This window comes from Myotis lucifugus, unplaced genomic scaffold, assembly GCF_000147115.1.
Source record: "Myotis lucifugus unplaced genomic scaffold, Myoluc2.0 scaffold_30, whole genome shotgun sequence".
NCBI lineage: Eukaryota > Metazoa > Chordata > Mammalia > Chiroptera > Vespertilionidae > Myotis > Myotis lucifugus.
Genome location: NW_005871078.1, coordinates 1,024,679 through 1,047,452, shown reverse-complemented (window position 1 = coordinate 1,047,452; position 22,774 = coordinate 1,024,679). Strand labels below are relative to the sequence as shown.

The following is a 22,774-nucleotide window of genomic DNA, read 5'->3' as shown; positions in this document are numbered from 1 at the left end:
ACTGCCCTCCCCTGCTGGCCTGATCGCCCCTAACTACCCTCCCCTACCGGCCTGATCATCCCTAACTGCCCCCCCTGCTGGCCTGATCACCCCTAACTGCTCTCCCCTGCCGGCCTGATCACTCCTAACCACCTCTGCTTCAGCCCCCACCACCGTGGCTTTGTCCAGAAGGAAGGCAGGACAACCAGAAGATGTCCAGTCGACCTGGTCTAATTAGCATATTACCCTTTTATTAGTATAGATATAGTAGGTTGAATAGTGTCTCCCCTCACCCCAAATTCATGTTTACCAGGACCTCAGAATGTGATCTTATTTGAAAATAGGGTCTTTGTAGATATAATTAGTTAAGGATCTTGAGATGAAATCATCATCCTGGATTTGGAGTGGGTTCTAAATCCAAAGGCTCATATTTTCATAAGAGAAAGCAGATGGAAATTTGAACACAGAGACACGGAAGAGAAGGCTACACGAAGATGGAGGTGGAGATTGGAGTGATGCATCTATAAGGCAAGGAACACCAGGAACCACGAGAAGCTTAAAGAAGCAAGGAAGGATTCTTCTCTAGAGCCTCTGGCGCTTTGATTTCCAGACTTCTAGCCCACTCCTTGCCTCTGTGAGAAAGTAAATTTCTGTTGTTCTAAGCCACTGTTTTTGGTAATCTGTTATGGCAGCCTAGGAAACTAATACAGTGAGGACAGGAGATATTTGCTGACTCCTGGATAGGAGCATATGTAGATTGTGCCAGACATAAATCAGTCTACAATATTTTGAAGTTAAGTATTATAATACCTAACACATGTAAGTGTTCATGATGAGAAGATAATGAACACTCTCTGTGGAACTCATTTTTTAAATGACATCCTAACACTCAGAAGAGTGGTCCATCTTGGCTGAGCAGCTGTGATGAAGGAAGGAAGGGACCCAGACACTAAAGAAAGGCATGCCAAGCCCCTCCCTCATTTCTTCATATGAGCTGGGAGATGGGGGTGGAGTGGGGAGGACTGCTTCCCCTAATCCTCGAGTCAGGTGTGTAGAACAGTCCTTCCAGGCTATGAATACATGAAAACATGATCATCATCTTCAAACACAGAACTGGGTCATTTTAACCTCTTAGTGCTTTAAATTTCTGGTGCCAAGTTTTTATCTTACCTTCCATGTTACCATTTCTCTGCCCCCACCTCTTACTGCTAATGGCTGAAACAGAGAAATCCGTCCTCAACAACCTGGCTTTCCTGTCTTCCCCAAATGGCATATCTCACTATCCCCTACTATCCACCCCTGCGAATGAACCACAGCACTCCTGTTCCTCCTGGCTTCTTTTTTCAGCTGCTCTCCCTACTTTTCCTCCTAACCTCCTCCTTGCCTCTCTGCCCTGCCTCAGCCATATTTGTTGGGAACCTTCTGGGTAATGAGCCCTCATTTTGTGCTGTGCCCCTTTGCTGGGAATTTCTTCTTTTCTTTCTCTTCTGCTTATCTAAATTCTCTTTATCTCTCAATGTTTGCCTCAAGCTTCTTCTTCCATCTAGCCTTCTTTTATTTTTTGGTGAAAGAAAAAAATTGGTTTATTTAAGAGCCTGCGGTAGCCTGAAAAGATGTGGGACTCTCATCACAACGACCATATTACTATCTCAGTGCAGGCAGAGGTTTTCTGAGTGGGGAAGGGGAAAGCAGAACAAAGGAAACCGGCAGGGGTTGTGGCTCTCCGTGCCTGTGCGAGTTAACACAGTCTGCTCAGCTAGCTATCTCGGAGCCGGTCAGGCGTTCCATCAGCCTTCTACAACAATTCCTAAGGATAGTTTTATTTCTCCATTTCAAATTTCTGTAGCCCTCATGGTCAGTAAAATACATACTGCCCTAATCGTATGTCACCTTGTATTGCTATTTATGGTGACTATAAGCCATCTCTTGTCTGCTCATTGAGAGCATGAGTTTGCTGAGGAAACAGACATGCTGTATTCATCTACGAAACCTCAGCACCTTGCAGTGCTTCGGATATATTTATTGATTGGGTGGTGGATTTGGTACTTTACATGAAATGAAGACTCTTGAAGGCCAGCATATTTTTGTGTTCCCTCAAATCAAGTCGCTTCCCCCCGCCCCCCGCCTTGGGCTAGGCCTATCAAAACTTGTCTAAGTTGGTCTTTTGGAAACAGAAGAAGGAAGAAGACCATTTGTTTTAGGACAAACCAAGCAAAAAGAAAGAAAAGGTCAGGTCAAAACTGAACAAAGGCAAGTTTGCCATTTAAAACCAGCAGTCAGATTCCTGTGGATGAAGTCATCACCAATCTCCGTGGAACACTGCTTCCGGAAGTCAGGCACAGGCAGTTCCTAGGCCTCTGCATATGCAAGAGCCTGTGGGGCAGAGGAGAAGGCAAGAGGCCCAGAAAGGAACTGAAGGGAGTGGGCAGTGGAACAATTGCCCTCTCTGTCACCACAAAAGGAATTTGGCAGAATTGCTGCATTTATGCAGATGCTTCAGGACAGGTAGGTCCATATATGAGACAGAGCTGATGCTGGCCACCAAGCCACTGATGGTTCTACTTCTGCTCTGACTGCTAGCTCACATTGTTTGCATGACTCCTTTAATTTAAAAACTGCCCAGCCCTGACCGGTTTGGCTCAGTGGCTAGAGCGTCGGCCTGTGGACTGAAGAGTCCCAGGTTTGATTCCGGTCAAGGGCATGTACCTTGGTTGCAGGCACATCCCCGGTGGGGGATGTGCAGGAGGCAGCTGATCGATGTTTCTAACTCTCTATCCCTCTCCCTTCCTCTCTGTAAAAAATCAATAAAATATATTTAAAAAAAATAAAAAATAAAAACTGCCCAGAAAAATTCCTTTGCCCAGCCTTTTGTAGGCTAAAGTGAAGGCTAGGTGAATCAGTCCTCTGGTGAAGGGAACTCTGGGACATGCAGAATATAAACAGGGCAGGGATTAGATGAACAATAATGATGATAAAAAGAGCATTTAGGGGGAACTTAATATGTACCAGAACAAATGCTAAAAGTGTAACATTATTTAATCTCTCTACAATCTCTGAGGCAGGTACTGCTACTGTACAGAGAGGTTAAGTAATTTGCTTAACATCACATCGCTAGTTTGTGGCAGAACCAGGATTCCTGACTACAAGCTCTAGTATTCCAAGCAGTAGACATGTGATGGCCACCCTTTTCCAAGCAAAATCCAGGACATGTGGCCTCAAATATATTAGTGTCCATTGGGTACAATAGGACTGGATTTTTGCAGTTAGGACTTGAGGAAAATCTGACCAATAAAGTCACTGGCCTTTAAATATCAGAAGAAAACTACTGTATAGATCATGTTCAAATTTCTATTCTTGCCTCTTTGGAAATAAGGAAATTACACTGTTTATATTTGGAGCATGCCATTAGCATTATCCTGATTGACCTATTGGAAGTTAAAAATAATTTTGCTGGAGTCCATCAAGTCACTGATAAGAGTATTTCCTGATTGACTTGGTAGAGGTTATTGAAGCTTCCAGCTATAGTTTCCTTTGCTTTAAAAGGGTCATTTAGAGAAGATACATTTTGCTCATAATTCAAAAATTTTCACCAATTTTTGAAATGTATATTGAGCTTGTCTTTTTTTAAAACAGAGTATAACTGTATTATTAATCTATTGAAGTATGTGAGATGAACAGAAAAACATCATCTCATTTAGTTATTTCTAATTATTTGTACTGTTGGGAGATATTTTACGAAGGAATCATATATAAACAAGACACATTTTAAGCCTGTCTGCAGGGTTGACTTTGTATGTGGAGGGGGAGTAGGAAGCTATTTGGAGAATGTGATTTGAAAGTTTCCTACCTAAACTATTTTACCATTGCTCTGACATTGTCTGAAACTGTGGCTAATTTGCTGAATCCCTTTTACAGAAAATAACTGGGTTAAGACATGAATGGGATAAGTGGGAGATCTGAAGCTCTGCCATCTTGGTTTCTTCCGGGGGCTTCTATCTATACCATTTTAATTTATTTATTGACTTATTTTTATACCATTTTTAAACACTGGTGGCCAACACTGGAGATGGTTAATTTCTTTGAAAAAGCAATCACCATCTGTGTACTGGCTGACACATTTTGATCCTATGGAAAGTTTTCATGGGACAGTATGTTTTTATTTATTTATTTTTATTTTTCCTTTTTTTTCTTTTTTTAATTTTGTTTTATTGCTTAAAGAATTACAAAAAGTATTATATATATCTCCTTTTTTTCAGTATGTTTTGATAGGAAGGAACAATGGCCTTTATTGAGCACCTATTATATACCTACCACTATATAGGTGCCTGCCATGCATTAGGGCACCTAATAGGGGTCTGTATGGTAGTGACTGAGATGAAGAATAGGGAGAACAGTAGTCTAAATCCTGATTAGGAACTGTTCTTAAATAGGCCAAAGCACCTACTTTGGACCCCTAAGTTCATATATAAATTTAACATCTCACGAATTAAAAGGTGAAGAAAGGCTGATCTAGGGAGTCTTATTGTCATTTTATAGTAGCAATTTGCTTAGGGTTTTAGCTCCCAAGTGGTAGAACCAAAATTCATACCAATGCTCCCTAGGCCAGGTCTCCTGACTATAAAAACCACATCCCTTCCTTGGTACCTGGGGAGGAAGTAAAAAGTAAGGGGTTAAAACATGGGCTAGTGCAACACATTACCTGGCTTCTGATCCTCCCTCCATCACTCTGGCAGTCATGAGATCTTGCATGAACTACTCAGTCTCTCTGTGTCTCTTTCCTCAAACGTAAACACGGAAGTGATACTAATAGCATCTATCTCACAGGTCTGTTTCAGAGATTAAATGTTTTACTAGATGAGATGGGCCTGGTACACTATAAACCTTCAATAAATTGAGCTTTTATCACTGAAAATTGTTGACAAAGATCAAGTGTAGAGGCCATTCCTGCTTGGTCCTTCGATAGGGCTAAAATGAAGATCGTGGGTGGCTGCTACAGCAAAGGGCACACGCTTCTTGGCCAGTGGTAAAAAGGGAGCACTGATATTGAAGAAAGACTTGCCCATCTCAATATTTTTGCCTGGAAGTAGTCCTGGAAAACTACATGCTTTAAACCCTGAGAGCTGTCAAGTAAGAGCAGATTGTGAGCATTGGCTGAGTTTATTCTTAAAGTTATTATGAAAGGAAGCAAGATTTATGTAAAGAAGACAGAGATCCAATGGTAGGTAACAAGCTCCAGTTCTGATGAGCTGAGTTCATTCTACCAGACACCCATGAAATTCCATGGAGTAGAGTGGGTTCTAGCTCTCAAGTGGGCAGAAGAGAAGCTGCTCGATAACTTTAATCTACTGGCTTTTGAAATATGTGTTTTACTGACTGTCTTTCAAAGATAGGAAAAGTGCCTTCTGTTTTTTGAGGGCGGGGGGGAAATACACCACAGATCTCAGTATTATATTGCATTATTTATGAAGCTTTAATTTTTTTTGTGTGTCAGCTGATTGAAGACTCCTTGCTTTAAATGGAGATGCAAGGAACAGATAGCCTTTGAAACCCATTTTAAACAGTAATTCTTTGTAAAATAATCCAAATTGTAATTATAAAAGCATAGTAGAATCTAACAATTAATCTGTAGGGTTAATCTGCTACTTATTGAGCCATTACTCTAACTCACTACATTAGGCATTGAGGATGCAATGGTGAGAAACTGCCCTCAAAGAGTTTATATAGCTTAGTGGGGGAGAAAAAGACGTTGCAATAAATTACAGCAAGATATATGAAGTGTCAAAGTTAAATGTACAAAGGGCTAGCATAGGAAATAACTCTCTGGGAAAAGTTTTGAAAGCCCCACTAAAGAGAATCTTACTAAACTAAGAGTTTCATCAGATGATCACGAACTATGACTACAATGTAGAAAAAATGCAGTCATTCTTCAAGGCTAGAAAAGATGTCAAACTTGGGAGAAGTATGGTGGTGAACTCCCAATCACCCCTATGCCAATTAGCTACGCCACAGGACTTAGCAATGGCTCTCTCCAACCCATTGTAAGATCTGCTGACATCTCAGCTCTCTCTCTTGCTACCAAGGCCACTTCTGAATCATGCCAGTCCAGAAGGGCTAGTTTTCTCATAAACTAGCTATTGTAGGCGTATATGAATTATTCCATTTCCCATTTGAGATCTACAAATCAGTGATCACTTCCATTAGCATGGAATATCAGTATGTTGGATAGCAGCTTTTTAATACATAAGCAACTGGTAAACTGAGGTAGCAGTTGTTATTGAGTTGTTATGGAAGGAAACAAAGGCCACAGATATCTAAATGGAAAAAGATTACTCAAGAAGAAAGAAATTGGCCAAACGTAGTCGCAGGGTCTTCCTCCCCCAAGCTGCAGATGAATCATTTGAGCACTAAAGAATGATAGGCTCCTGAGAATTTCAGGCTGCAAGGCTGCAGAATCGTTAAAGATTGCTCATGTGTGTGTGTGTGTACGCTTATATATCTGTGTGGGTAAATATGTGTATATACATATGTAGGCATGCATATATATTTGTTTATTTCTAAGTGTGTATTAATGTGTGTGCTATAAATACGTGTGGATATATTTGCATATGTGTGACAGACCAGACAGGCTGGAAAGTGTAAGACTTCTACTCCTCACAGGCTCTATCGTCCCCATACCCACCCCTCCACACCACCAACACACCAAAGCAGAAAGGATGCTTGTGACCTGAGGCTGCATTAGAAAGTTTGCAGCTCGCTGAGGATTTCCCATCGGGGAACCCCATTGGTTCCCTGCAGGATGGTGGGCTGAAGAAGTCTGTCCATTCCCCCAGGAAGACTGGGCAGCTGCTGACACGCAAGGCTGAAGCCGCCGGTCCCCCTCTCCCCCGCCCCCTCCCAGTCCGAAGTCGTCCCCCGCCGGCCCGCATCTGCTGGCTCTGCAGAAGCGGGCCAGGCCCAGGCAGGATGGGCCAGGGCGCACGGCCCGCGGGCTGGAGGGAGGGGAGCAGAGGGGGCGGGAGGGCGGGGGCGGCGGGAGGCGATGCCTCCAGCTGCGCAGGTGGCCGCACAGCTGGAGCCACCCCGGTCACCTGCCGGGCGCCGTCGCCCTTGCGCTCCCGCTGCCCGGCCCGCGGCCCGCGGACTTTGCGGAGGGCGCCCGGCGTAGGCGGCGGCGGGTGTGGGCCGAGCGGTATTTATAGCTCGGTGACAGCAGCGGCGGCGGAGACACCGGCGGGCCGTCTCGCCGCGCTTCCCAGCGAGGCCGCGGGCGCGGCTGAGTCCCATCCGGTCCCGGCGTGCAGGCGCCCCGAGCCCGCGCGGCCCCTTCGGTGAGTACGCGGCCCGGCGCTGGGCGCGCCCCCCGCCCGCTGTCCAGCCGCCGCGGAGCCTCCCTGCCCGCTGCCCGCAGCCCTTGCCTCCTCGTCCCGGCTGTGAATGCGGAAGCCGCCGGGAGCCCGGCCCCGGCCCGAGGCTGGCGGGCGAGGAGGCAGGGTAAAGTCTGGGAGGGGGCCAAGGCCAGCCCTGCGGGGACGGGGCGGAGGAGGCTCTGGGCGGGAGGCTGTGGGTGGGTAACCCTCAAACTCCTGCTCCAAGGGGTAAGGGACGTCTCCAGGACAGACCTTGAACTTTCCTCGCTTCACTAGTTCCCAGGATAGGAATTGAGTAGAAGCTCTGTCTATCTATCTATCTATCTATCTATCTATCTATCTATCTATCTATCTATCTGTTGTCTATCATCACTGGTTAGTTAAATTAACAGGTTGCAGTTATGGGTGTTCTCATGGAAAACAACAGCAACAGCACTTGAGGGTTTGGGTGTTTATTAACGCGATCATAACTAAATAAAGGTATTTGTTGATTCTCATTTTCGCAAATACCACAGGACCACAAGTGTGTTTGACCCATTGTGGTAACACTTTGGCTGCCATTATTCATTCTAAACTGAGTGTGTGTGTGTGTGTGTGTGTGTGTGTGTGTGACGGTATAGTAAACAGCACATACTTATTTTAGTATTTATGTGTGGATATAAGTCTCATGAACCAGAAGAATTTTTTAAGGAAAAGTATGTTGAATAAATGTAATTACAACAGATATATTGTTTGAAGTTCATGGAAGGAATTCTAGAAAGATTTCAGGGTTTTGTTTTCACAAAACAAGTTCTTCCAATTTATGGAATTTAAATAGTAGAATCCTTGTAAAAGCCATTGTTTGTTGTTACTGTAAAGTATTGAGTTTTTGTCATGAACTTCTAGCTCAAATTATGGATTTTGACATTTTGATGTAGGTATTTACTCCCACCGCCATCCCACCTCCATCTGATCCTTGTGATCAGAAACCAGTATTTGTCTGCTTTATTTAAATTGCTTCTTTAAACTGCCAGTCATTAAAAAAATAATTTTAGATATGGATGCATTTTATTTTATTCACTAACTCTTTACTTTCTTTGGAGTTATATTTTAGATTCTTTACCATAAACTGATGTTGCTGAAAAGGAGGTCTAAACATTTTAAAAGAATTCATTGCTGATTATTTTTCAACTTAATAACGTGAAACGGCTCATAAATATTTTGCCAGTTAGTGAAAAGTTGGCAATGTCTTTGTTAGAAGAGAACCCCACGTCTACCTTGCTTGCAGGTTCTCTGTTTTAAAAACATGCATTGGTTCAGTGTTTTGTTATCCCAAGGACTGCAGGGTAAGAACGAGGGAACAAAATCACGTAAAGGTTGAAAAAATGTGAAGAGAAAGTCTAGGAAGTGATTTATGGATATGATCTTGCAAATTAGGGGACCACAAACACCATTCTGGTATCTAAGCCACTGCTGGTGGTTTCATTGATTGACTTAAAAGGTTGCTTTTTATTTAAAAGGCTGTGTGGTCTCTTGCATTGGACTAAATGTAAGGAATTCTGAGTTTACTTCTGTTATTATCGATATAACCTGCATTAACCACTTGCAGTATGTACAATGTTATGTGTCATCTCCTCATGTCTGCCTTTTCATCCAACAATTCAAGGTAGTAGTTTAAGGCCTCTCCTCACTATAGGGCTGGTCCAGGCAAATATATGTTTGGTTTTTTCCTACCTTTCTGGCATTTCTCTTTTTAAAGACTTGAATTCCATTATCCAGAGTCTATTCTTTCTGGAATGGAATCTTTAGTGTTTTTTTTTTTCCTCACCCAAACTTGATCTGTTATACCACCATCCATATATTTTTATTTATTCATCCATTAGCAAATATTTATTGAGTGCCTAAGAGGTGCCAGCCATCACCTAATACTTACTACTTCCCAGTACTTCTACTTCCTTCCCAATGGTCCTTTATTTTGTATTCTATACTTCTCAGTGCAGGGAGTACAGCAGTATGACGAGTATTGACCTTGGGTCATATAGATGTATTTCTGCCAGTTGGTAGCTGTGTGACCTTGGGCACCTTATCACCTTTCTGAATCTCTATTTCTTCCCTGGTAAATCCAAAGGTTTGGTATAAGAACTAACTGGGACAATGCACAAAAAGTGCTTGCCAAGAGCCCAACACATAAGAAGTACTTACATATGTTAATTAGTATTATGTTGCCTGTATCTGCTTCAAAGGGTGTTCATCTCAGGAAATGCACTCCCCATTTCAGGAAATGGCAATTCCATTCTGGGTTTTGCCAGACCACGTCCATGTCCAGCCCATCAGTACACCTTGTCAGCCCATCCTTTCAAATGCGTCCAGAAGACGATGCATTTCCAACCATCAGGCAGAGTAGCTCTTCTGACATTTAAGTCAGATTGTGTCACTCTCCTGCTTCCTCTCTCACACAGTAGGAGAGCCCAGGTGCATAGTGTGGCCTCCAGGCAGGATCACAATCCTATGCTACCTCCCAGACCTCATCTCCTTTCATACTCCCAGGCACCCACAGCCTAGCCAGTCACACCAACCCCTGGCTGCTCCTTACATGCCCTAATCATGCACGCAGCACAGGCCTTGGCAATTTTTTGTCCCCTCTGTTTGGATTACTCTCTCCCCAGATATCTCTCTGCCTCTCACCCTTCTTTCACATCTCTGTTCAAAAGTCACTTTATAATAAGGCCTTCTTCAACTTTCCTTACTCCTGATACTCCCTGTTAACTTTCTTCTGCTTAATTTTCTCCACCAACTTATAACTTTACAAAATACATAGTATTTCATTTTTCTCTGTTTAACATCCCACGTGAGACTACCACAGGCAAGGCAACAGGGCATTGTCTGTTAGTAATTCTCATGCACAGGCCAGTACCTGTCACAAATAGACATTCTAAATATTGAACAAACGAATGATGAATGTTATTATGAATTAAAAATTCTGGACTTCACCACTTTCTCTATATGATTTTTGAGCCTTAGTTTCAATACTTGTAAAATGAGGATAATGTTCATTCTTTGTAGAGCTGTTGTATTAAATATCCTTTAACAGTGAGAATAGCATATATAACCCGTCAATAAATGTAATAGATAGTTGATGTTATTGTCATGCTCATTTTTAATGGAAGTGACCAAGAGTCACTTGTATTTTAACAATGGTCTTCAGGGTAGGAAGTACCTGGAAGTGACCAGACACTTCACAAATGAAGCCTCCTTTAGTCTTCACTACAACCCTACGGAGAAAGTACTTTTGTTAGGATTTTACTGATGAAGGAATGGAATCTCAGAGAGGTTAGGGATTTGCCCAAGGATTTGCCAGGGAGTAGCCGAGTCAGGCAGAGCTGGGCCATATTCCTCCCACCACCTTAGGCTGCCTTCTGCAAAGCAGATGCTCCTCATTCCTTTGAATCATTCTAATGACATTCTAATGGTGTGATTTTGCCATTGAAAACACTAAGAGGTAAAATCTGATATAGATGTAGGTTACATTTACCTTTTAAGGAAATAATAATAAATAATTTAAAACTCCATTTTCCCTTTGACATACAATTTTAAAAATGATTATATATTAGGGATTAAATGAAATGATTGTAAAAGTGTTCCATTAACTGCAATGAACTTTACCTACACTAGTGGAATACTACAACTAGGTAATTGAAAAAAATAGCCTTTAATGTTTCCTTGTACTGATTTAACTAGGGACTGTCTGAAACACAGCTGTGTGTGTCACAAAATGCATACCTAAAAAGTAAAAGTAAAGTACAGGAGGTCTTTTTCTTTTTTTTTTAAATTCTCACCTGAGGATATTTTTTCCATTGATTTCTAGAGAGAGTGGCAGGGAGGGAGGGGGTGGGAAGAGAGAGGGAGGGGGAGAGAGAGAGAGAGAGAGACAGAGACACATTGATGTGAGAGAGACACATCAATTGGTTGCCTCCCACGCTCACTCCTGCAAGGGCTGGGAACCTACAACCGAGGTACCTGCCCTTGACCAGGAATCAAACCCCAGATCTTTCGGTCTGCAGGCCGACGCTCTAACCACGGAGCAACTGGCCAGGGCTCAGTACAGGAAGTCTTTTTAAAAATTATATTTTAAAGAAATTGCATTCAAGGTGCTGAAATAATGTTCACACTTTAGGGTTAGGGTTAGGGTTAGGGTTAGGTTAGGGTTAGGGTTAGGGTTAGGGTTTGGCAGAGTACAGACACAGAGTACATACAGCCCTTTAATAAGAGCTAGGAGGGGTTACAGGTGAAATTTCAGACATACATGCCAACGAGCTTCAAGAAATTTGGAGAGATTTTTATTTTATCCTATAATGGAGCTCTACAGTGATAATGCTTTCTTCCTGTTACCTGGTTGGGTGTTACCAGATGCTGAGACCTACACTAGCAGAGCTGTGCTTTGGGTGTGGTTTACTTGACTAATGATAATGTGTCTCTTGTATTGTACATTTGATTAGTTCATCAGGGACTTTTCCATACACATCCTTAAATATTTTTTAATGTAAGTAATACACTCCATCTAGATCATACTTGTCACTGTGTAAAACCTATCCATGAGCCAGGGTCTCTGTTGGAAACATGACATTCACACTTCTGAAGTCCTTTTGTTTATAAAGACCCTAATAAGGAAGGAAGGCCTGGTACTTTGGTTCATTGAAACAAATTCTTATAATAATTGTCTGGACATTGATGTTGCCTCGGTCTGGTACCTGATCATCTTTTAACTGTTGAAGTTACCTCTAAATTATCTCCCCACTTTCATCATGCCTCATACCAATTGATCATTTCCATATTGACAGAGAAATCTTCCCCAAACCCTGCTCTAATCAAGTATATCACTTTTCTGCTCTAAAACCTTTGATTCCCTATTCTCTACCGAGTAAATTGCAAAACAACACTTTTGTACAGTCTTCCTTCAGGTGGCCCCAAATTTTCATTAACTCTCATAAGATACCCCCAAGCAGTCTGTATACCAGCCACACAGAACTACTGATACATCTCTATACCTGTGCCAGTCTCTCTCTCCTATGCCTTTGCTCAAAGTATCTTCCCAGCCTGAGTGTCCTCACCACTTTCCCATTTTTCTTTGAATTCCTCTCCATTCTTAGCCTTTAATACCAGGTGAACTACTGGCTTGTAGTAAAATGTGTGGCATTTCTAAGATCAAATATAAATATTAGAGCCGCCAGAGTTGGAACCCATGACTGAAGGCCTTTGGATTATCAGATAGTATATTAAAGTTTGAGCCTGTAGCTACCTATATCTTCATCAATGTTATAATGTGAGAAAGCAGAGGCTACCAAGAAATGATAGTGTCCTGTACCTCATGATGTCATTACTTATAAAAGGGAATTAAATGGTGGAGATCTGAGAGATGCAGTGTTTTCTATAAGCATCCTTGGAAAATCACAGAGTGAACAGCAGTGATGCATGACCAAAGAACAATCAGATCAGCTCAACTACTTATACAGATGCTCAAAAAAGAACAAAAATCTGAGCAATTCTGTAGGCAGTCATATGGTTCCCATTCTTTCCAGTCGTGCTACCACATCATTTTGAAGAGTAATAGTAGGCTCATTTATCCTAGAAGTACCGTGAATCTTATATCAGGTGGTTTTATTACCAGGCACATTTTAGCCAACATGTAAAGGGCAAGATTTTGGAATTTATTTTTGGTGTGGAGAAGGCATAGCATAGTGTCGAAGCCAGGTGGCATGGATTTGAATTCCGACTCTGGCAGAGATTCCCTTTGTTATTTGGTACAAGATACTAAACTCTTAAGTTTTGGTTTTAACATTTGTAAAATAAGAGTATTTTCTTCAATGGGCTGCTATGAAATTTAAATGAGATGTTTGTAAAGCTCATCGGCATAGTGCCCGGTACATGGTAAGTACTCACTAAATGTCAGCCTTAGTAACAGTGATAATAATGCAGAGCCTGGTGTTAAAATGAGATGGTGTTGGGTGGGGACACATCACTGCTGTTACTGGACGAGTCATTGTTGCAGTCTTTGGGCTCCTCTGCTCTTCTCTTTCCATAACGTTAGCCAATGTCAGGTTGATCTGCCTTCTTCTCATCTCTCCTGAACCATGAGGGGGCTTATCCTTTGGAGGATACCACTCAGCTCCTCCAGCAGGTGTTTATTGATAGTCCACTATGAGTTTGGCACTGAGCTGTGTCCTGGAAGTAAACAGCCCCCCACCCCCTGCCCCAGGACTTTATGATCCATGAAGGGAGACAAACACATAAACAGATCATTTCACTATGATTTGATAAGAGCCAAGATCAAAGCAAACTTAACTAAGATAAAAACTCATCCATGGGTGCAGAATTGGATTTAAACAAATGCAAAGGGTTTGTACTGTCTAGTTGAGCAGCCTTAATCTTAGATTATTAATGTTAGAGTCACCAGTGATCCTGTTGATCATAAAGATGCTTTATGTGAGCTATAGAAAAGAGTTTTGGTCTCTGGATATCAGATGCCCGAGGAACTAGAAAACAGGGCTGAGATGATGAGGCAAACTTGTGGCAACCTTGTGTATAAAATCAGGAAGTGGGGATCAGAGCGGTTTTATTCAAGGTAGGCAGATTTTGAAATTGGGGACCCTGTAGAAGACATCACTTCAGCTTTGGAGTATGAGGCACGAATAAATATCAGCCATTCTTAGCATAAAATAAAAAGACTAAAAGATCAATAACAGAGCCCTGTTCCTTTGGCTAGTATTTAAGTCACTAAATCTGTTAGTGGAAATTAAGAATAAGCTGTAAATGTGATGAGAAATATTTTATTGGGAGAAGCACTTCCAGCTTCGAGGTATATCAGAAAAAGCAAGGGCTAGGAATGGATTTGGATTCATACGCTGGCTCTTCCACTTCCTGGATATCTGAGCCTTTGTTTTCTTACCTGTAACAAGGGCATGATAGTAGCATTCATAGCATCCCGGTAGGAATTAAAATCTCTTTCTAGTGCAGGTCTGTTACTTAATTCTATAGTTCTCTCTCTTGAAACAATATGATTACTGGAGAGGAATAGCTATCTCCAACATTTTTTTTAAATGTTCTAATTCAACTTAGACATATAGACATTACAATATAGCCCACAAAGCAAGATTCTGAAGTTAAAAGCAACTGTAAAATAATTATATGCCAACACTCCACCAAGCACTTATTTAAAAAGAATCAAAGTCACATGTATTCAGTATTCTAAATTCTGCTGCCTTGATTGAGTGTAGGTAGAGGGAGCAGGGGAGGGGTTGGTGCAACTACAACAGAATTTCTCATTGGTTAGAGAAGCCACAGAGAAACCTCTTAAATGATACCCTTATCCAGTTCTGATGGCAGGTCGGCATCACTTCTGCTTCAAGACTCATTTGCTTTGAGATGATATCGGTGTATTTTTTGTAATGGTGGCCTCTGGACATTTCCAGAGATGTTGCATGCAATCGGGTTGACGTTGACCCATTTGTCATCCTTACCTATTGAATGCCAGGAAAACACATGACCTAGTGATCATTTTTGTTCTTTGTTGCCTTCTCTGCTCTTTTCAGTGTGAGAACCATGAAGGTCTCTGCTGCTGTAGTGGGTGATGAACTTTACATTAAAAAATAGAAAGAAACTTGTGATTGTCACCATTCCTAAGTGTCTGAGCTGCACCCCCTGGGACAGATATTTCAGAGAAGACACACAGATCACAAGAGACTTGAAATGGCTTAGAAGGTTGATGAAGCCAAGGCACAGTGACTGTTTTGCTGAATTTTATAGTCATTCCTTTTGTGTTTACGTTGCTATTCTAAAATACTTAAGTCTTCATTAACTGAAATTGTGGGTTTAATTGGCATTCATCAGCCTAGAATATTGGATTTGGATTTGGGAGCCTTGGAGCCTATTCTTAGGTCTTCGATTGACTTAGTTACTTCAGGCATGTAGCCTGATCTTTGTACTTTTAGCCATATACGTATATAATGTTTCCCTGTGCTAGAGAAGAATGTATTATATGACAGAGTTAATAGAATCATCTCTAGAGAAGAATATATCTCCAGAAGGCATTCAGAGGATGACATCCCTGGGGCTGGGCCCTAGGCCGGGAAGACGCCTGGGGCTGATCTGGCTGCCGGCAGGGGCTGGAGACCAGGACTTGGGGTCAGACTCCAGAGGCTCAAATCAGAGCACTCCTGCTGGATGACTTCTGGAAGTTACATAATCTGTGTGAGCTTCAGTTCCCTGCCTGTACACGAAGTGATGCCTATTTCAGAGGGTTGTTAGGAGGAAAATGAAATAACAATGCATGCAGACATCCAACACAGAGGCGGGATGTCACATACTGCAGGCTTTGTAAGAGTCCCTCTTTTCTCTCTCAGTTCTAGATACATTGAAAAGGAAGAAAAAGAATTGGCAGATTGTGGTACAATCTTGCCTTTATTATTATTGTTTTTATCCTGGGTTTAATCAGCTTTATTATTGGGGAAAAGGGGAGATATAGCTTAGTCTGAGCACTGGATAGGCTTACCAAAACTGAACCCCAGAATTAGGCAAAATCACCCAGCCACAGTCCTGGTAGACCTAGGAAGGCTTAATATGGTTTTTGGTTTTTGTTTGTGTTTTGTTTTTCTGTGCAGGCTGGCTCCCAAAAGGAAAGAGAGAGGAGCTAAGCACAACTTTTGAGGTAGGGTCTGGAAATCAGAATTTTAGATATTTTTTTAATTGATTTTAGAGAGGGAAGAAGGGAGAGTGAGAGAGAGATAGAAACATCAATGAGAGAGAATCATTCATCCATCAACTGCCTCTTGCATGCCCCCTAGTGGGGATTGAGCCCACACCCGGGTATGTGCCCTGACCAGGAATTGAACCATGACCTCCGGTTCATGTGTCGACACTCAACCACTGAGCCACACTGGCTGGGCTGACATCAGAATTTTAAGAAAGCTTCTCCACTTCCAATGCACATCCAGGTTAGGACCACCACTGTAGGCATGTTAGCTGTTTTGCATGGCCTCTACACCTTTGAATATGCCTAGATTGAGCACCCTTGCCTTCGTCACTTGGGGAAAGAAATTACGCTATCTTTTCAATCTTGAACTTGGGTATCTACTCCTCTGTGAAATCTTCTTTTCTCCCCACTTCCTTCCTACAATAGGAATTGCCCAATCCCTCCTGATTCTACCATAGACTCAGTTATTTCACAAAACTTACTGTGTTGAAATTGACAACTAGGCTGCGAACACTGTTTATGAAAGTCCATAGACATATGTATATTCGTCAATGTTTAAAAAAAGATCTGAAAGCATACCCACCAAATTATCAGGGGTCTTCACTCTGGAGAGAGGGATTTGGCTAGAAGAATATGTGCTCAGTTAACTGCTACATTGCTTTAATTTTTAAGCAAATCTGGATTATAACAGTAACAAAAATAATTTAAGAGAGGAAAAGTATTGCATTATGTTATCTTGCTCTGTGATTCCCCCTGAGGTGACTGCCACATGTCATCTCAGTCATTATCCTAATTTTAAACAGTGTTCTGTCCTCTCTTATCCCTTCCTCTCCCCCTATTCTTTTTTTTTTAAAGATTTTTAAAAAAATATATTTTATGATTTTTTACAGAGAGGAAGGGAGAGAGATAGATAGTTAGAAACATCGATGGGAGAGAAACATCGATCAGCTGCTTCCTGCACATCTCCCACTGGGGATGTGCCTGCAACCCAGGTACATGCCCTTGACCGGAATCGAACCTGGGACCTTTCAGTCTGCAGGCCGACGCTCTATCCACTGAGCCAAACCGGTTTCAGCTCCCCCTATTCTTTTATTTTTCTTTTCCAAGTCCACCTATGGCCATAGGCATTCTTAGATGACAGAGAGGGCACAATATGTACATGATTCAATTTCAGACTTCTCTTGGTGCTGTAAGTAGGAACAGGTATCATCTTTTCTGAAGAACTTTTTATTGAGCCATTATAAATTTGAACATATAACAGGAAGAGAGACTGTTTGTTTTTCTGCTCTAACTCTATGTATCTTTTCTTATCCAGGTAAACGACGGAATTCAAGTTTTGAAGGATGGGTAAAGACTTCCGTTATTATTTCCAGCACCCCTGGTCTCGCCTGATTGTGGCTTACTTGGTGATCTTCTTTAACTTCTTAATATTTGCGGAGGACCCAGTTTCTCATAGCCAAACAGAAGCCAATGTTATTGTTGTTGGGAACTGTTTTTCATTTGTAACAAATAAATACCCCAAAGGAGTTAGCTGGAGGCTTCTGAAGGTGCTACTATGGCTACTCGCCATTCTCATAGGACTAATAGCTGGCAAATTTCTCTTCCACCAGCGTTTGTTTGGTAAGTACCCATGAGCCACAATGCTGTAATTATTCAGTTTCTATTCTCCAAAATAGAGCTTTGTTGTTTCTAAATGCAAAATTTAGATGCATTTCAGATCGCCCCCCAGCCTTAATTTGGTATATACTGTTGTAGCTAGGTTCTTCAACCACTCTCTGTTTAATGGTTTATTTTGTTTGCTATGGCCTAAGGGAAATGATCATGAAGTACCAGACTTCATTTAAAAAAATGGCTTTAGAGAAAAAAAATAAATGAATGTTTGTGTAATCTTGTTTAGGGAATAGATGAAAATAACCCTTTCCCCATAAGCAGTACTTAAATGTGATGTTGTAAATAAATGAAAATTGGCTGTAGGATGTTTATTTTGAGCTTATTCAACTACAGAACAGTATATTAGTAAGAAATCTCTTGGTACTAAGCAACAGAAAAAGAGACTAAATTAGCTCAAGATAAAAAGATAACTTACTGTAAGGATTTTGGGATGTTTCACAGAGACCAGGGATAGGATTTACTTTGATAATTGGGATAAATGGAACCAGGGGCTTGAATTCTGTCAGGGTGTTCTTGATCTTGTCTCCTCTATCAGTCTGCTTTATTCTCTCCATTCACAGTGAAGATCATTTCACACTCACACAGACTCTCTTGATCCCAAGTTTAAACATTCAGGGAAGCAGCTGAAGTTGACCAGTTTGGGTATGGTTTCCTCCTCTGGCCTAATTCATTTTGGCCAGGGGGTGGGCAATATTTACCTCACAAATATTCATTGATCACTTATTGCACGCCAGGCACTATTCCAGATAGTGAATCAAAAAGGTAAGGTATCTGCTTACATAAAAATGTACATCCTACAGGAGAAAGTCACTAAGCAAGTAAATTTCTAATATGTAAAGAGGTGGTAGGTGCTATGGGCAATAAATTTTAAAATGCTGCTTGGTCACTTCAGAAGAGAACTTGGTCATAGAGCTTTGAATTTAGCACTTATAAGATCATAGGTGACTTATTGTGGGTGTTTTCAGTCTAGCAGTTTGGTTAGAAACAGATGGCAATGATTTAAATAATGAATGAACAAACTATATATGTACATACATATATATTCACATGTAATATTACATATTATTCCTTTCAATCTCTGTGTTCTCCTCAAACTATTGCCATCTGGTTCTATTACATAAATACATAAAATATACATATTGTCTATTTATTATATATGTACATAGTTTTAAGGAGTTTGATGAGGAAATGGAAGAAGGAAATGGGAAGTAGCTAAAAATGGAAGGACCACCCTAACTGGTTTGGCTCAGTGGATAGAGTGTCAGTCTGTGAACTGAAGGGTCCCAGGTTCGATTCTGGTCAAGGGCACATGCCCTGGTTGCAGGCTCAATTCCCAGTGGGGGGCATGCAGGAGGTAGCCAATCAATGATTCTCATTGATGTTTCTATCTCTCTCTCCCTCTCCCTTCCTCTCTGAAAGCAATAAAAATATATTTTAAAAAATGGAAGGACCAATGGTAGATTTTTGTTATTGTTGTTGATGGTGATTTTATTTGAGGAGTGAGATTGATGGATCTGCTTGTTGTTATAGGGTAAGGAGCTAGACTAAAGTGCAGGTGAGGATATAGAAGAAAGATAGCATCTCTGAAGGTTTCTTTGGTTTGTGACTTAGGACACAGCTAGAAATAGTGGCCTTAAGAGGACAGGAAGAGAGACTCCTGTTCCTCAGAAATAATCATAAATGAAGGAAAAGCTGGTACTCTAATGGGAATGTTTGAAGTGAAGGAGTAGAGAGGGTGAATGTGCTGCCATCTGGTGATTTCTACTTCACAATGAAGAAGGAAGAGCTAAAGATAGAGATGGAGAGGTTGGATGATGCAAGGAATTTAAGAAAGTGGTCAAGGTTTGGAATAGTGATCCAAGGGAGTGTGGAAGCAAACAGGGTAGGGACAAATGAAAGGATCACAGATTATCACTGAGAGATGATGAGGTTATCTGCTATAACTCTGAATGCCACCAGTCTGAAGTGTTGAGCAAGTTTCTCTATGAGAGCTCCGTCACCTGGAACAGAAGTTGGGAGTGATTCATCTGGGTGGGGACTGTTCTGGCTTGTGTTATTGGAAACAAAGGATGGAACATAAATGGAGGGTTCTAATAAAAGAATTATTGATTTGATTATTAGGGGGTCTGGCTGGATATGGAAAGGAGGTGGGGAAGATGATGGTCTGGGAGGAGTGGGCAAGAGCCTGAAGATTTGGATGAAATTGAACAGGTAAAATGAGAGTAAGAAAAGGGAAAGGACTGATGGGTTGGTTAAATTTCATGTTCTAACAGGATTACAGCTATTCTTTGTGGTGATTTCCAACTAGGGAACCTTTAGAGAGTGGGTGCTAGAGTGGAGAGAAAGGTCATTGATACAGAGGATATCTAGGAACTGGGTGTTAGTTGGGCCATCCACCAAACATTGAACAAGCATGGTATCCTGAGTAGTAATCATATGGATAGACAAAGTTAAAAATGGGGGAGGGGGGGGTGGGTCAGCAAAAATGGGTGAAGGGTGCTGGACAGACAAAACAATAGATATCCATTACAAGCAATGGCTGGATATGTTTGTAACCCATTCAGGAAATTTGCTCAGTGTAGAAAGTTAAGGTGAACTTAGACCAAAGCTTTCTACCTATATTAAGGATTAATTGAGAATCATATGGTCAAGGTTATGGTATTGATAATAAGGGCAGATCATTTGGTTTTGTGATTGCTACATTTTGTTAAGCTATCCCCTTGCAAAGTCTTACCTCCTATGCAAAAATCACATTTTAGTCATAACTTACTTTGTAATTCTCCTGTTGGTATAAATAATTCACTCTAGATTTCAAGTGGTATATTGAGTACAAATTATTTTAAAATAGTGTAAAAGTGTATCTTTTTGTTTATTTATTTTTGCTTACTATAGGGAAGATTGTATTTACAGTCAGCTTTATCACTTCTATTTGGCAGTATGGCAATTTCTTTTAAAAATATATTTTTATTGATTTCAGAGAGGAAGGGAGAGGGAGAAAGAGAGAAACATCAATGATGAGAAAGAATCATCTATCAGTTGCCTCTTGCATGTCCCCTACTGGGAATTGAGCCCACAACCCAGGCATGTGCCCTGATTGGGAATTGAACTGTGACTTCCTGGTTCATAGGTTGATGCTCAACCATCAGAGCCACACCGGGTAGATTAAAAGTCTTACTAAAAGTCTATAAAATTTTTTTCTTACTAAAAGTCTATAAAATTATATGGGGTATCAGAGAAGGGATGATAACCTTTTGCAAATTTTGATGATAAGTAGATAACTAGACTCCTGATTGAATTTTCTAATAAACTTGAAACTTGTCTACTCCTGTTATCTCCCTTCATCTTCCTTAATGGCCATTCTTTCTTCCTTCACTCACAATCATATGCTTCTAAGAGTTCTCTCCTTCATAATTCATTCTGGATTTTGCTACCGAAATAATTTTTCTACATGGCTAAATGTCTCCTGTCACTTACAGAATAAAGTCTTAACTCCTTTGATTGATATTTAAAGCTTATTATGATCCACTCCTGCCTGACTGCAAACCTGATCTCTTGACATTCTACACTACGCAGAATTATTTGCTGATTCTCCAACCTGTGGGAAAGAAGCTAGATTGAAGTGTAGACAAAGATATAGAAGAAAGACAGCATCTCTGAAGGTTTCTTTAGTGACTTAGTTTAGTCTGTGACTTAGGACACAAGTAGAAATAGTGACCTTACAGAGGACAAGAGGAGAGATCCCGGGTGCTCAGAAATAGTCTCGCATGCTTCTTGCCTTTGCATGTGTGCCATCCCATACCCATTATGCTCATCCTCTCCTAGTTAAGTTGGTGAATTTCTCTTTTCCCTTCACATCCAAGTTCAAGCATTATGCCCTCTGGGATGCTTTCTTTAACTTCCTTCTGTCAGTTGTCACCCCCCTGGCTTCCACTTTTGTCCACATGCACCAAAGAAAGTACATCAAGTACATCAGGGTACTCTGGAACTGGCAGCTATGCAACGTTGTGGAAAAGAATCCAAAATTTAATGCAAGCATACTCATTGTTCTTGTTGGCTTGGAATGTGATAAATGTTTTCACCTTTGTTCCTAAATCATTAGCACTTACACACAATTCATTTTTTTAAAGGCCATATTTAACATATTTAACAATTTGTTCACATAAGCTTGTGGTAGTTGATGGTGATGATGGGGTATGTAAGTTTAGAGGATGGGATTGTTAATTGCAAGCACAGATATATTTGTTAATAGAAATTGGAATGGTTTACAAAATAAACAATCATTTTGTGAGATTAGTTAAACAGTTTTTTTGTCATTCTCATATGAAATGCCAAATAAAAATATTAAATAGAATGCCACTACCCCTTTCATGTAATTAATTTGTGAGTCTTCCCTTATTTATTTTATGATGGAAAGTCTCTTCTTAAAAGACTCCAAAAGGACAACACAGTATTGCCAATTTTAAGTGGACATTCGCTCTCTTCATTAGGAGGCCGCCAATCAACGACTCTCTTTGATCATTGATGTTTCTCTTTCTCTCTCTCTCCCTCTCCCTTCCTTTCTGAAATCAATAAAAAAAAACCCTATATTTATTTAAAAAATGAGGAAGAGCAAATGTTCTGTGAGCACATAATTTAATCCAGTTCATTGGTTATAAGTTTTATCTTTTAATGTGATATAAATATTACAATGTTGTGGCTATTTTGGTGAACAACATGAAACTCTCATGGTCTGTAATTTGTAGTAGGAATTGTACCAAATAATAATAGTGACTCTAACAAATTGGAAATTGCATGTTATCAGAGACACAAATGATTAAGTGCATTTTAAATGATCTCTCTCTCCCCTTCACTTTATGATTGGAATAATATAAGAGAGTTAGTTTTCCTGCATATTAGCACTAAACTTTTATGATTTCAGACTAGTCACAAATCCTAAATTTCACAAATGTTGAAAATAATTTAGGATTATATGTGAAATCAAAATTGATGTATATTAGAGATATGTCTTTAGATTTAATATTGAATCTTGTTG

At 40.8% G+C, this 22,774-nt stretch overlaps 1 protein-coding gene across 3 annotated transcripts in view; it reads left to right on the top strand.

Annotated features, from left to right (window-relative positions):
* The first annotated feature begins 7,026 nt into the window (after nt 1-7,026).
* Nucleotides 7,027-22,774, top strand: part of TMEM117 (transmembrane protein 117) — a 415,549-nt gene continuing 399,801 nt past the window's right edge. For 2 of the 3 annotated variants that reach the window (XM_006086721.3, XM_023752275.1), the window contains exons 1-2: nt 7,027-7,307; nt 17,387-17,691. In XM_006086721.3, the coding sequence (XP_006086783.1) occupies nt 17,415-17,691 (277 nt within the window). In that variant the 5' untranslated portion in view covers nt 7,027-7,307; nt 17,387-17,414. The remainder of the gene's footprint in view (nt 7,308-17,386; nt 17,692-22,774) is intronic. The other variant, XM_023752274.1, reaches the window with a different exon arrangement.